The sequence below is a fragment of the Macadamia integrifolia genome, chromosome 5, assembly GCF_013358625.1.
Source record: "Macadamia integrifolia cultivar HAES 741 chromosome 5, SCU_Mint_v3, whole genome shotgun sequence".
Lineage (NCBI taxonomy): Eukaryota > Viridiplantae > Streptophyta > Magnoliopsida > Proteales > Proteaceae > Macadamia > Macadamia integrifolia.
This window is the reverse complement of record NC_056561.1, coordinates 7536027-7551793: the sequence shown is the minus strand read 5'-3', so window position 1 is coordinate 7551793 and position 15767 is coordinate 7536027. Positions and strand designations below refer to the sequence as shown.

At 37.3% G+C, this 15767-nt stretch overlaps 1 protein-coding gene and 1 pseudogene across 1 annotated transcript; one reads left to right on the top strand and one right to left on the bottom strand.

The window, feature by feature from the left end:
- The first annotated feature begins 667 nt into the window (after window positions 1–667).
- Window positions 668–1882, top strand: LOC122080067 (putative nuclease HARBI1). The gene has a single exon (XM_042646936.1). It carries the CDS (start codon window positions 668–670, stop codon window positions 1880–1882), a length of 1215 nt encoding a protein of 404 aa, XP_042502870.1.
- Window positions 1883–5563: 3681 nt separating this feature from the next.
- Window positions 5564–15767, bottom strand: part of LOC122080064 — a 37544-nt pseudogene continuing 27340 nt past the window's right edge.

The window sequence follows — 15767 nt, the reverse complement described above, 5'->3', positions numbered from 1 at the left end:
ATGAAATATCATTACTTATTTCTGTTTTGAGACTTCTCAGTTATCTCTGTTGGGAATGATTCTTGATCAATGCCCATTATCTCTGTTGTTTCTTGTAAATTTTTCATGTAACTCCTCTAATGGAGACTTCTCAGAATCATTCTAATCCTTGAAATACTTATCTCTGTTTTTAGTTTTACATCAGTTACTACTGCCACTGAAAGTATATCATCTTCCCTGTGGACTTACTACTTCTCAGTTATCTTAACTAAAGCCAAGTGTATCTCAATTTTACATCAAGCATTAGTTAAGTCATAGGTATTAATGATGTATAAGGAGACAAGGAAGTTCATTTTGAATATAAAAAGAAAAAATAAAAATTCTCATGCTCCCAAAAATGGGAACCAAAGAACCTAGGATTTTCCAATTTTTTATATCTTATAATGATTTGCCCTGGATCCCGTTTGGGTTCAAGTTGAGTTACAGCTACATACCCTTGTGTTTAAACCATTACAGATTTAGATCTAATATTAAGGGTACCACTGGGTGGGTGGATGAAATATCTGCTAGTCCATATTCTTACTCATGTTTTACTAATATTTTTTTTGAAATTTATATATATAATCTTTTGTAATGTGTTTTTTTTTCCTTTTGTTGTATTGTTGTGAATCTCTAGATCAACGTACTAATGGATTCGTGGAGAGAATATGATGAGATGTATTATGAGAAGCGCAAGAAAATCATTATCTTAACGGGAATTGTTGTGGTTGTAGCAGTGGAACAGTACAAAAAATTATTTATTCGTAAACAACCATATCGTGGTGAGAGTCTTAGAGGATTCATCGAGACAGAGAGAATTATTAGTGTTTCTAACCGCACATGTCGGAGCATCATAAGAATGAGCAGAAAAACATTCTTCTCTCTATGTCAATTGATGCAAGAGTCAGACTTTCTTAGAGATAGCCCAACAGTACGAGTCGAGGAACAGTTGGTAATGTTCTTACAAACCATTGGCCATAATTTGAAGAACCGAAAAGCAGTACATGATTTTGGCCATTCGGGTGAAACTGTAAGCCGATACTTTAATTTAGTGTTGGGTGCTGTAATAAAATTGTACCCAATACTACTCAAGCCACTGTGTACCACAACACATGAGCGAATCTCCAGTAATTGTAGAAGCTTCTACCCGTACTTCAAAGACTGTATTGGAGCTATTGATGGTTCACATGTTCCGGCTTGGGTACCACTTGACCAACATTGTCGTTTTCGCGATAGGCATGGAGAAATATCTCAAAATATCTTAGCTGCATGTGACTTTAATATGAAATTCACATACATACTTTCTGGCTGTGAAGGATCTGCTTCAGATTCAAGAATTTTGGAAGATGCTCTACACAGAGATGGTGAGGGTTGGATTTTGGTACCTCAAGGAAAATTTTATTTGGATGATGCAGGTTTTGCTAACCAAAAGGGGTTTATGAGGCCATATCGTAATGTGTGTTACCATTTGAAAGAGTGGCGTAACTCAAACCAGTCTCCAACAAATAAGAAGGAACTGTTTAACTTGCGGCATTCCAAGTTAAGGAATGTAATTGAACGTGCATTCCGTCTTTTGAAGTCTAAATTTACGATTCTAAAAAGTCAAGTAGAGTACCCATATAAGACACAAACAAGGATTGTGCTTGCATGTGTTCTTATACACAATCATATTCTGACTCAAAATAGTGCTCAAGAAGAAGAAGATTTCATTGCAGATGAGGAAGCAGAGGCAACAACTAATGGACAGACAACTCAGGAGGAAACAAATATGGTGGTTGATAGTGATGCTAGTGACGGTGATTGTGATGGGGAAGATTTCAGAATGAGAACTGGGAACAATTCCGGGATGAATTGGCTGACGTAATGTGGGATGATTGGATGGAAAGAGATGTCGAGTCTGAGCATGATAGTGATGAAACAATTGGTGGTTCTGAATGATCTTTCTTAATTTCATTTGAATTGTGGTACAATTATGTTTTTTTTTTTTTTTTTTAATCTTTGAATCACAAACAATGAATTTGGTACAATTATGATTCTTCTCAAGAATTCAATCTTTTTCCTTTTCCTTTTTGTTATTATTATTATGGTTAATGTAATAATTTTTGGACTTGTGTTTTTTAGTCTTTCCATTAATTTTTATGCCCTTTTAGTATTGATCGTCTACATTGTTTCTCATATAAGCAGTTGTAGTATGTTGTCTAATGCTGAAATTAAATATTTCTCTTGTCATATTGCATTTAAAAGAATGGATATAGACGAAGGAACACAGTCCAAAGGACGTGACATAGCAATCTGGCCAAGTGAAGTTACACATTTTATGCTAGATTGCCTATGTAAAATCAAGAGAGATGGGAAAAGTGGAGACAATGGTCTCAAGAAACCAGTATGGCAGGCTGTTACACTTTCTATCAATGATAGATTCCAGCTGAAATTTGAATGGGAGCAAGTGAGGAACCATTACAGGATTTGGAAAGCAAGACTGAGGGCCTTATGTGATCTCCAAAAAACTTCTGGGATGAGTTGGAACGAAGCAGAATCAAGATTCGATGTGCCCCAAAATTTTTGAAATGAATTGAAGGTATTGCCATCTCCCAAGTAATAACATGAAATTAGATGTTACTTTAGGACTTCTATGTTTAAATTATTCTTTGCTACCAATAATGACATAGAATTGTATTTTTTTTTTTTTAGAGAAAGGAACAAAGGTACTGAAAAGAGCAAAGAGTCCTTTCGGTTCATTTGGCAACAACTGCATGGTTAGGAAACGAAATCGCTAATGGAATGATTCAAGTCACCCATCTAATGCTATCCATGATGATGCCTTTGCCAATCCAGTCCCTCTTGAGGAATTACATGACTTGGAGGTTGAGCAAGAAGAAACAGTTTTTTATGATCAGACAAGTGTCCCTTCAACTCCAGTTGAGAGTATATCCAGAACTCGTGGTAGCCTCGTTCCAATTCCTCAACTTCTAGGGAGAAGAAAAAGAAAACCGGAGCTGAAAAAATAGGGAGTCCTCTCAAGTTGATTGCATCTGCTATTAGTGGATTGATCCAGTCTGACCCACTTACTGATCTAGGTAAAAAATTGAATTCTACAATAGATGCAATTCCTGGATTGGATTTCCAAAAGTGCTTTAGGGAAAAACAATTCCTCCTACGAAATAGGGATTCAGCAATCCTTTTCCTAGAAGCAAAAGAGGAAGAAAAGATGAAAGTCTTGGAGATGGTGTTGCCAGATGGCGTTGCAAACCAATGATTTAAACTGATGATGGTTAATGTTTCTTTTTATTTTGATGATGTTATTTTGAAATTGCGGATTTAAGATTGTGGATTTTTTTTTTCAACATACCTTGAATTTGGTAGGACATGGTTTCTTTTTTAATATATGATTGTAATGTGGATGGTAGCTATGAGCAACTGGTGTTTAGGTCCTTGGCAAGACCTGCCCGTTGTTGGTAGGAAAGGTTTTTGATTTTCATTGTGGATGTGGAATGAATATGATGGAAAGGTTTTTTATTTTCATTTATATGTGGAATGAATATGATGGAAAGGTTCTTCTCCCACTAAATTATTAGAAACATAATGGTGATCTACCACAATGAAGACAAAAGAGTTGTAAAACTCTATGAAAATGACTAATACAGCAACTTGTTATTTCCAAGTCAAGATCTTCCTATCCTTAACATGGAGAGGCATTCAAATAAGTCGCCTGACCTGTGCATCAAGATTTTCTGGTAAATATCTGGAAGTTGACTTTAGAGGACCTTTGTCCCTCCAATAATCTTCTCAAGTAAGGCTTCTGGCTATTATACCTCTTGCAAATGCTTTCTTGCAGATGGTACTTATTTCTGTCCCAACAATTGCAAATTCATGTTATGCCTCCAATAACTCCTCCAATAAAATTTCTCAAATATGTAGAATAGGGGAGGGAGGGTATGTGTTAATGTGGGCTCCATTATTTATTATGTGAGAGAGGTATAAGGTAGAAAGATGAGAGATAAATCTCTAGGTACAAATGTATTCTAGTGGGGCTGTTATTACACCTTGAGATACTTTAACCCAACAACGAAAATGCACCCTTTTCTCTATTGAAAACATGGTTTAAAAGCCTATGTGTATAGGGTAGAAAGATGAGAGATAAATCTCTAGGTTCAAATGTATTTTTTTTTTTTAATAACTTATTTTTAAATACTACCAACTGATGGAGTTAGAATAACTAAACAGTTTTTTTAGATTGAATCCAAAGAATCAAACTGACATATTAAGTAACCAAACAGTTTTTAATGATCGTTCTATAGAATCATTCTCACAGATTTAGGTCAACCAAACAGTTTTCAAGTAGAAATACATAACAGAATTATGGGTAACCAAACAATTCCTATGAATCACTCAAAAATAAATGTCATTCATCAAAACCACTCTCTACTGAATCTATGCCAGTACAGAAAAATAACTCCAATGAATTATGCAACCAAACACAACCTTATGAGTCCACTAGACTCTAACTACTAATGACTCTGAACCAATCCCTTTACCCACTCAAAATTATGAAATTCCCTTCTGTACTAAAGCTGTCCTATCTGTCTCCACTATGTCCTCTAAGCATCAAAATTCAATAGGATGGGTGGCTGCTATGTTTTTTTACAAAATAGATGTTTATTTCTGCTTGCCACTTATGTAATGACAGGAGAGGATATTGAAGCAGTCGTAAAGGGAATCCTCTATGGGTTAGAGGTAACATCCAAACAAGGATGAAAATTGCAAGAGATTTGGAGTGATGTGTGGGGTATTGATAAAATTATGGATCCTAACAATTTTTTGATGTGGTCCACTTTTGCCCTAAGAATGGAACTTGATGATTTTTTTTGTTCAAATCAAACTTTTTTGTAAAGGATGTACATGACTACTCAATTAGCTTAGTTAAAATTGTCACCTACAAAGCTCCAACTAGGAAGTCCTTAATTCAGACTAGTAATATTTTGACTATATACATGGTTAACTTATAATTTCTGCTTTTCAAAAAAAAAAAAAAAGACTCAACTTAACGTATCAAACCCAAAAACCTCTCATAGTGTTGTCTCGTGAGCCTAATTGTAATTTTTGAAATGGATTTAATTAGATCAAACTTTAGGAGAGGTATATGTAAATTTTCTAAAATAAAAAAAATTAGCTAACGGGCCCTCACTTGTTCCGTTTTCATTAGTTTACATGTGTTGCCTAAAGAGGTATATGAAGACGGTAAATGTGGGCAATTGATATGGACTCCATTTTCCCTTGATAAATTTAGGAAAGTATAATCTACCAAAATCACCAACTTTTGTTTATTTATGAAAAAAATACAAATAATTACAATAGATAAAAGAGCATCCCTATACACAAGGGTTTTTGCTACTGCAAGACCTAGGAGGGGAAAATATATATGGTCTTACCCTCTGCTTCGCATGAGAGTCTGTTTTCATAATTTCATTAAATGACAATCATTATTATAGGGATCCATATAAAGTGGGTAATGGCATCTCTTGGACAATCCACATTTGACATGTCTCTAGTTTGGGGCCAAACTAGACTCGTTAGGGTGTGAGGCGGCTACAGCATCCTTCATGTTCTTGCTATCTTGTTGGATTCTTTTGTTCACTTGATGAATTTGTTGTTGATGATGATGAGGTCCCTTGTACTTGGACCCTCTCCACAACTGTTTTCTCAGTATATCGTGCAGTCTCCCGAATAGCTTCTGCTTCACCGTCTCGAATGCTTTGTCCAGATTATCAATCTGTTTTTCTTAATTCAGATTAGATGATTTTTCATTTGAAGGATTTAGATCCTCTCCAGCCGGGGGAAAGTGAGGGGGGGGGGGGCTGGAGAGGGACCCCGGTTGGAGAGGAAACCAATCAAACACAAAACAAGAGGGAGAAACGAGGAGTTTTTCACTTTTCTCTCTCCTACTTTGTATCTGAATTCCCATTTGAAGAGTCATAGTTTAACTTTTTTTTTTTTTTGTCTGATAAACTGTTTGTTTTAACAATTTGGGATGTGGAAAATAGACACTTGCCTGCTCGGTGGCGTTCACGTTGTACATGAAGAGACCGAAATACAGGTCGAAGCTATCACTGATCGTATTTTCAGTCTGCGGTAGAAAATTTGATTATTTTCTTTATTAATTAAATAATTATTACCAAACCTAGATTTTTGAATCGATCGAAAAACTGATATGAACTTGTTGGAGCATTTTTTTAATTGAGGGTTTGTAAGAATAAAATCAAATTGGACTGCATCAAAATCAATAAGACACCACAAAAAACTGAAGAAAAATTGGACCAAAACCAATATAATCCGATTTGAGGCCAATAGCAACCCGAACTTCGTTATTTAAAAAAGGAAAATGAAAGTAAAAATATAAACAAAACATTTTTTTTTCTACCACTAATTGAATATATTCTTAGTAAATCAGAACCAAATTGAGACCAAATCAAAATCAAACCAATATAAATCGGTAAAGAAACCAAAATTGGTGCACCCTTATTGGTTGATGTTTTGATTTGATTCATTTCCACACGGAAATTGATGAAATCAAATAAAATCGATTTAATCCAATTGATTGACACCCTTATTAAAACTGAAGAAAAAAAATGTACCAGATGTAGGAGTGTCTCGTAGCCCTTGGTATTAATGGGTGTGGATTCCAAGCTTAGATGCGATAAGATCCTAAACATAATTAATCAAACAAATCTTGCACTTGAGTTAGCATAATAATGTCACATAATAATCTTATGATCTGAGAATGAGGTTGTAGGTCAGTGGTGGCTTTCGTTTTTAAACAAGGAGGTGTAAGATAAAAGGAGGTCTTATAAGTCAACTCTCCGATCGGTCCCATCTATCTATATCCCTTCCCTCTTCCCATCTTTGCCAATGGCTCCTACCAGCCGGTTGGGTTTTCCAAATATGAAAAATTATAATTTAAAAAAATTCTTCAATCTAAGGTTTTAAAAGTAGAAATCGGTGATGGATACCGATTCCATTTCAGATCGGTTCAGAATTGGAAAGAATCAGTCACAATAACCTTAGAATCAACCATTTGATCTGAAAACCCACCAATAAGAAGAATCTTGGAGAGAATATTCTGATTCAAAATGACAGCAATCGGGATCAATCCCAACCAATTCTAAGGTGAATCAACTGATTCTCAATTCAATTTACTGTTTTTTTGAAACCCTACTCCAATCCAACGATTCTCTACCTTCCAATTGTATGAGTGATGAATTGGCTACCGGCTGCATGCCGGTCGTGCTCTTCACATGACATCTCCACCATGTTGCAACCCTGAAAAAATCCCAAGAGAAAAATATAAAAAAATTATAAATTATAATTTAAGTAATTTTTTTGTTTTTGGATAAATATTTTCTAGGTGAGACATAAGGGTTACCTCTAAATACAAGAGTACAAGCCCCAGGAGGGTCATATGGGTCATTTCGCATTTCCTGTGTCTAGGTGGTGCCCTATGTTCCACCCAAAAATATTTATCCCTTTTTTCTTATGAGATCTATAGTCCATTTAAGCCCAGTTGAGGAAACAAAACGACCTGGCCCAAGTTGGGTTGAATTGCAATAGACCAACCTCTTGTTCAAAGATGCGCAAGAACTGCACGCATTTTCGCTCTTGAGCCGTATTTTCGGCAATCCTGACCTTATCATACACAAATGACAACCCGGTCCAACCGTTCTTCCCACTCTCCGGTCCAAACATTGGATGTGTACAAAGGATCCCGAATTCTGGTGGAAGTATCTTATATCCATCACCACCCATACATGTAACCGTTAGCATTCACATATTTATGTGTGCAACAAAATCGGACCATCAATAAAGCATCTTAAATATCTCCTTACCTCCAAGAATAGGTTTTTGGGGAACTGTTTGACCGATAAGACATCAGCAACTATCGTATCGGGTTTCAGCTTATGCATGGGGATTCCACGGATGACTGTCTCAGTTGATAAGATGGAGCAGCACACCAGTATCAAGTCTGGTTGCACTTCACACAAGGCGTTGATGTTTCTGTTGGACTCACATTGTATGATTAGAAAAAAATAATATTGTTGGGGACGAGTCTGGTGAATCTTCACATATGTGAATTGGGAGTTCCAATTCACTTAGCTAGATTCTTGACACATCTTATATTTTAAGAGAATAGTTAAACGGTTAGTTAAATTGTCTAATATTTTCAATATTTCAATAAATAAATAAGAAAATAAGAATCCCAACAAACAAGAAAAGTGTATTCTCTTTTGATTCCTTTAGCAATTTCATTCCTATTGAAACACTAGAGATATCTTAATTTTTTATACCCTCTTTCTCCTTCTCCTTTGATTCCGCTGATATTCTAATTCCTATTAAAACACTAGAGCTTAACACCCCAACACTACCACCATCGCCTCCCACCCCTCTCTCTCTCTCTCTCTCTCTCTCTCTCTCTCTCTCTCTCTCTCTCTCTCTCTCTCTCCCTTCTTCAACAGTCTCTCAACTATGTTAATTAAGACTGCATCACCGGATTTTCTTGTTTTTCTAATTCCTCCCACATAAGATGATGTTCTTGAGTTTCAACTCTTGCACCTGTAGCAAATAAATGAAAGAGCATACAAGAAGAAGAAGAAGATGAGAGAGAATAAAATAATCTCTTATGACTTATGTGTCATAAGAAGAAAGAAATTACAAAATGGTATCAAAGCAATTACCTTCCATTTTTATTGGAATCATTTTTTCACTTACGTGAAGATTCACAGGACTTGTTGGGGACTTGGGTAGAAACATGGAATTCATCTTCAAAAGCCAGCTAAGCTAGTACTTATAAGTCTATGGAAATCTTCTTTTAAATAACTAGCATTTAAGGTTGAGTTTTTCGCAAATCCCAAACACATACAATTTAAATCATGTAATGCATAGTTTAATAGAGTGGATAGACCATTGTCTTTGAAACGAATGAAATTTAATTTGGCTACTGCCCGGTTTGCACTCAAGTAGATGCAACCCTTGTTCACAGCTAAAGAAACGGAATTCGAAAAGGTATTTGGGATTGGGGGGAGTGAATTATGGGTTCTATATCTTTGGCTACGAGTAGGAGTTATAGTAATTCCAAGGGGTAGCTGAGTTGGCAAGGGATCTTCATCTCAAGAAGCTTGTGGTTTAAAATTCGACTCCTCTTACTTTCTTGGGATCACTCACACGGGGTGTTTAGTGTTTTTCACAACTTTTGGTGAATGTTGAATGGTTCTCATTCAATCCTATATGATCTGAACTAGGGTAGAACTGAATTTTTTTCCTTTCAAAGTTACCTGAAGAAGTCAATCCCGTGTAGTTGACAGTACTCAGAGTAGTCTGAGCGGGAGGTGGCCAACACATTGTGGCCCTGTTGCTTGAGAGCCTTGGAGATGAACTGACCGAAGTTCCCAAACCCTATGATTCCGATCTTCAGAGGAAGAGGATCAGAGTCCAGGCCCACACAAAGATGGGAAAAACAATGGATGGGATTCAAGACTTGTTCACGTTTCACTGGAACCGGTTGCAGCCTAAGTTCGCTACATTTACAAAACCTGGATAGAGTGGGAGAGGTAGTAAGGTGGTGGTTGTTGTTAGTCATGGTGGCTGAGGTCTGACTCAAGATTGCCTTAGTTTGGGCTTTGCACCATGGAACGAGAGACGCCACTGTTGCCGCCGCTGCTTGTGCCATTTCCGCCGCCTCTTGTGGTTGTGACTTAGCCTTCGAAACGTACCAAGAAATGTGTGTGCATGCCTTGTGAACGGTGTAAGAGAGGCTCTATTTATTCAGGGAGAGTTTTGCGTGTATTGACTAAAGTGCCCCTTCTAGTCAATGGGAGTGAGACTTGTTTATTTCTTATTCAAGGGTTACACCTGATTGGTGTGCTCCTTGCCGTTTGCTCATATAAACTTCAACCTGTTTTTTTCTAAAGACAAACGAGCTTGGATTAGATCATTGACAACCATTATCGTAGTGTGTTGGGATTCACATATTCACACATGGAATTCACTCAATGAGAATATCCATTGTATAGAGAAAGACAAAGAGAGAGAGAGATAGAAAATGAGTGGATCAGGCATCATATGAGAATGGTTCTCGTATGAGGACCTGTACAAGAAGCTGATCCAAACTCTAAATAAATGTTTAAAGTAGATATAAAATATGACGCTGAAAGGATTGGACTATCGTGACCAGGTACAATGGCTGGGGGGAGAGAGGTGAGGAGTGATGTGGTACACATCTTGACTTTTTTGTCATTCAACCATCGGTTTGAACAATATTTGCCCTATAAAATGTTTATCAAAATATAATAGTTGGATATAAAAAGAAAAAATTAAGTGTCATTGAGATGGTTTAATGATTTTAGTTATATTAAAAGCAGAAATATAAGGAAAGCCCATGAGTGTGAGAGGGACTATTTCACCAAAAAAAATAGTGAGAGATATTATCAGTATTTTTATAAAGAAAATTAAAGGACGACTTGGAATCTGAAGGCATAATCTCCATATGGTGCACGTATCATTGTCGGTTGGAAATCTCACGCTAGTTAACGGGTTCCTCATGGCCTATTGTATGACGCTGGTACCAGTTTTGGAATAATGCCAGTGGGCCCTAAGAGTGGGGTGTCAATCGGTTGGACTGGTTTGGTCTTGGTTGGGCATAGTCAGGTCTGGTAAGCCTACACCTTTGGACCGTGACTTATTTATTAAGGATTGAGTCGATCTCAGTTAGTATCATGTCGGGATTGATTGAGTTTCAAGCTTTAACCGGTCTTCTCCTAATCGGGCTAATTGGGTTATAATCAGGCCTTAAACGGGGTAATGTATCAATAAACACTTAAAAACGGTCTTCAATTGTCCTAGATTTAAGATAACTTTAATATATTTTAATCATCAGAAATTTAGACAAGATATTACACTTAATTACATTCAATAATTGATAAAAAAAAAATCAATATATATTGTATTCTATCAAAAAAAAGTCAAAATATACGTATAAGTGGTCGGGGATAAACATGTTAGGCCGAGTCGAGCTTGTAAATTGGCTGGCCGGTCGAACACCTATCCAAGTTAACCCTTGCACCGTGTACTACTTGTTTATAAATGGGTTGGGCCTGAGCCCGACACTTTTAATAATTGGTGCAAGTCAGGTCGACCTTTAAACTGTCGGGCCCGATTGGTCTAACCAGTGCGAACTTGGGATTGATACCTCTACCTAAGACTGTCAACCAGCGTGTGGTATTCAGTAAAATTTCGATATTGTACAGTTCGTTAAGAGTCGATACCAAAATTATGTCGAACATTATATAACCGATATCCTACCAATTCCATTCGGTTTTTATTCAATACAAGAGAATTTTGGAATTAAAAGTTCAAAATCCTAAGCCTTAGGCAAAGCCGGCTCAATGGATTTTGCAGAGATATAAATATCCAGTCATACAAATAAGACGCGTGACAGGACATCTGACGTAGACTTGCTCGAACCATATCAGGGTGAGGGAAGGCTCCTCAACGGAAGCGCATTCTCGTGTGTTGGGTTTCATGTCGAGGCGTGCTAAGTAGAGGAGCCGGATAAGACGCTGCCACCTCTTATGCATGGTAGAGGAGCCGGATAAGTAGGGTGGAAGGCATTCGAGCTCAATGGGCCGAGATGATGCCTGAAGCCAAAACCCTGGTCTTTCTCAGGCATTCCTGAGCTGAGCAGTGCGTTGACCGAGGTGGTGACTACGAAGGAACTTCAGATTCTTGCGCAAGTTCTCCAAGCCGAGGTAACCTCCTCAAAGACCCCACAAGGGTTCTGAATTTTCTATGTTGGAACCTCAAAACTACAGGCAAACCTACTAAGTTCTTTACTACTCCCAACCACCATTGGTCTTCAGATTTTTGTATTTACCAATGTAGTTTTCTCGTTCAACTGACTTAAGCATTGGAGTGTATTATTTGTAATAATGCAATACTTCACTTTTACTAGTACTAGATTCTAGTAGAATTTTGAAATGAAAATATTGTTATGTAACAAAGCTTTGTAGAACGATGTATGAAACAATTGATAGAGTTTGATTACCCAACTTATTCTCCCTCCCCGGAGTAGATTCTCCCTCTCAAGTGCGCAATTCCGCATTTGTGTAGATAGGACTGGATCTATATTACAGGTTGATTGAGACAATGTGGTTCAGGAGGCAAGTACATTAGAAGACTTTTTGATAAATGGAAACATTAGAAGACTCGGCTTGGTGACAAAGGTACTTTGAGGCTAGAAGTGATAAAGATGCCGAGGAACTGGTGAATGAGATTTCTTTTAATGGCAGATTAGTTATCTTACTAGAACATCACCTCAATTAAGATAGCGATAATGGAATTTGAAGCGCCATAATTCCTAAATCATATTAAAGATCTTGCTAATACACCATGAATCGTTTCAATACAAGAAGGGGAAACAACATACTATTCACTGTCGATGACATGTTATTTCTAGCGGAGCTTGACGCAACCATTGATGTCGTTCTTGTACGAATGAACAACCTTCTTCTTCTTCAAAGGAGGTAGGTTTTTCCCCTTAGTATTTTCTCAATGCATTGCTCTAATAGGTGAGATTATAACATAACATACAATGGGGGGACCTAGTTGTTGGGAAACATGTCCACACTCCTTGCCATGTTTTGGTGTTAACAAACAAACATACATCTTTAACTTGATTGTTAAAGTGTGATTAGCTTGAAGAAACCCTTAGAAGATCGAAGGTCGAATCAAGAAAGTGTGACTAAGCTTAAAGACATGAAACAGCAAACAAGAAGGAAAGAAGATGAAGGGCTAAAGAATGGAAGATTCAAGTGAAGAAGAAGACCACTAGGATAGATTAGTTATTTTTAATGTAATTTGTAATTTCCACATACTTATATGCACTCACCTCATGCATGTGCATTGCATCATATTAGAATGACCATAGAGCATGCTTGAGTAGGTATGAAAAATTTCTAAGTGGTATGGAACACACAATAACCTAACTCAAGGGTATTTAGGGAATCTTAAAGTTATTATCAGGAGATGAAACCTTCATAGAAGTTGTAGGAAATTGAGTTGTGATTCCAACACAACTGATCTCAAATCAATCCAAGGTCGGACCAAAAAGTTATAGTCAAAACACTGGTGACTGGTCAGTATGACAGAACTTGTCATGTTGGCGGTCGACCGGCTGGAATCCCCGGTCGATCGGAACCATCCGAGACCATAGGCGATCGACCGTCTGAAAGCCCCGGTCGACCGGATCTGTCCGAGACCATAGGCGGTCGACCGGCTGAAAGTTTCGGTCGACCGGTGCCTGTCTGGAAGTACTCCAACGGCTATTTTATTGCCTACAACGGCTCTTAGCGGTCGATCGGCTACCAATGGCGGTCGACCGGTATATCCAGAATATGTCCGTTAGAGCTTGATTCCCTACCTAAAATGCTTTACTAAATTCACCTATAAATACCCTAATCACTCTTAATTAATTATTGATTAAGAAAGAGCTTTAAGAGCATTATTGCAAGCATTAGAGAAGTTTATTCTACTTGAGTTATTCAGTTACACAAATCCCAAACAAGAGGCTCCAGTCTTAATCAAAGTCCTCTACTCTCTCCTGTGCAAGTCAAAGCCGTAAGAGAGGACTTTACATAAGGTGCATCACTCATCATTTATTATTCATTCTCATTTGCACCATACTTGAGGTATTCCTCTTATTCCACTATTTCTTATTTTCTGTTTTTTTTTACAATTCTAGACTGTACTTAGGATTGTAAGGATACTCTTATCTTAAAAAGAGAAAGGTCTCTCTCTACCTCTAAAAGAGATTGTGAAGGCGTCTCTCTACCTGGAAAGGAGATTTGTAAGGATACTCTTATCCATAAAAAGATTGTAAAGGTTTTTTTTCCCTACCTACTATACTGAAAGGGAGAACTAGCGGAATACCTTACAAGAGGATTCTTGTAGGGAGTGGACTAGACTCAGATTGAGTTGAACCACTATATATCTTGTGTCGTGGTTGTTCTTATTTTATTTATTCAGTATTGTTTTTTAAATTACAATCATACTTGTGATCTATACATCGAAAAGAATTAAATTCCACTAGTATAACCTATTCACCCCCCCTCTAGGTTATTTCAATTGGTATAAATCAAAAAGAAAGGCCTATGCAGCTACATGGGACTCAAGTGATGAAGAGAAAAGTGAATTTGGAGAAGAAGTCACCAACCTCGCCTTGATGGCCATCGGAGATGAAGAACAAGAGGTATGTGAAATTCAACCTGAACTTTTAGTAAGGGACCCTAATGAGGAACTTCAAGAAGCCTTCAAGGCCTTATATGAAGAAAGTATAAAATTAGAGTCTGATAAAAGTAAACTTGAAAATGAGGTTGAAACACTAAATAAGAGAGTGGAGGCACTAACCTCAAAGGTAAGTGAACTGGAGGAAGAAAACTTTAAGTTGAACTCCACCCTCTGCACCTTTACCCAGGGGCAAAAGAACCTTGACAACCTTCTTGGTTCTCAAAGGAAGAGTCCAAATGAAAGAGAAGGACTGGGTTACAATGGACAAAATCCATATAGAAATCCAAGAAGGGTTGACCAAAGAAACCAACCATCCACATCCTACATTAAATGTAGTTTTTGTAAAAAGACTGGACACTCCATAAAACAGTGTCACCTCAAGAAAAAGCCCAACTCTCAAACTGAGAGATCAAGAGTAAACCATGCCTACTACTACACACCCCTAAGAAGGCAATATAGGCCTCAAGAAAACTCTAGACCTATGCCCAGGTATAGAAAAACCCAACCTCATAGAGAGTACTCTATTGAGAGGCCCCAAAGGCAATTCCAAGGATACAAGAACTATCCTAGTAAGACTTATAGACCACAAGGGAAAAACCAAAACCAAGGACTCTATAGATACTATACTTCAAGATCTAATGGATCTTATGAAAATCAGAGGACTCAAAGAAACCTAAGGCCATTCCAAAGGCAGAACCAAAATCTTAAAAAGTACAAAACCATTTGGGTTCCAGTCGGGAAGTTTGACACTAACAATGGTGGACCCATGAGATTATGGGGACCAATGTACGATTAAATTTCTGTTATAGGTTTGCTTGAAGAATAAGGTGGAAGCTGAATGAGTCATCGACAGTGGATGCTCCAAACACATGACATCCAACAAGAACCTATTCTCAAGCTTACGAGACTATGATGGAGGATGGGTCTCCTTTGGAGATGACAGCAAAGGAAAGATTGCTGGAATTGGAAAAATAAAACTTGGAGGTATTTCAATCTCGAACGTTTACTTTGTGAAAAATTTGAACTACAATCTCCTAAGTGTAAGTCAATTATGTAGTATTGGATACAAAGTAGAATTCAATGTCTCCCACTGTTGTATTAAAGATACAAATGATAATCTAATACTAAAAGGATCTAGGAAAAACAACATTTATGTTTGTATACTTGATGAAGTAAGTTCCTTAAATGCATGCTTGGTTTCTAACCATAGTGAATCTTCATTATGGCATAGAAGACTTGGACATATAAATGTCAAGTTGATTCAAACCATAGCATCCAATGATCTTGTGAGGAATCTCCCTAAAATCAAGTATGAAAAAGATAGCTTTTGTGATGCCTGTCAAAAAGGCAAACAAACCAAAGTTTCCCACAAATCGAAGAATATTGTCTCTTCCTCTAGACCATTAGAACTACTTCAT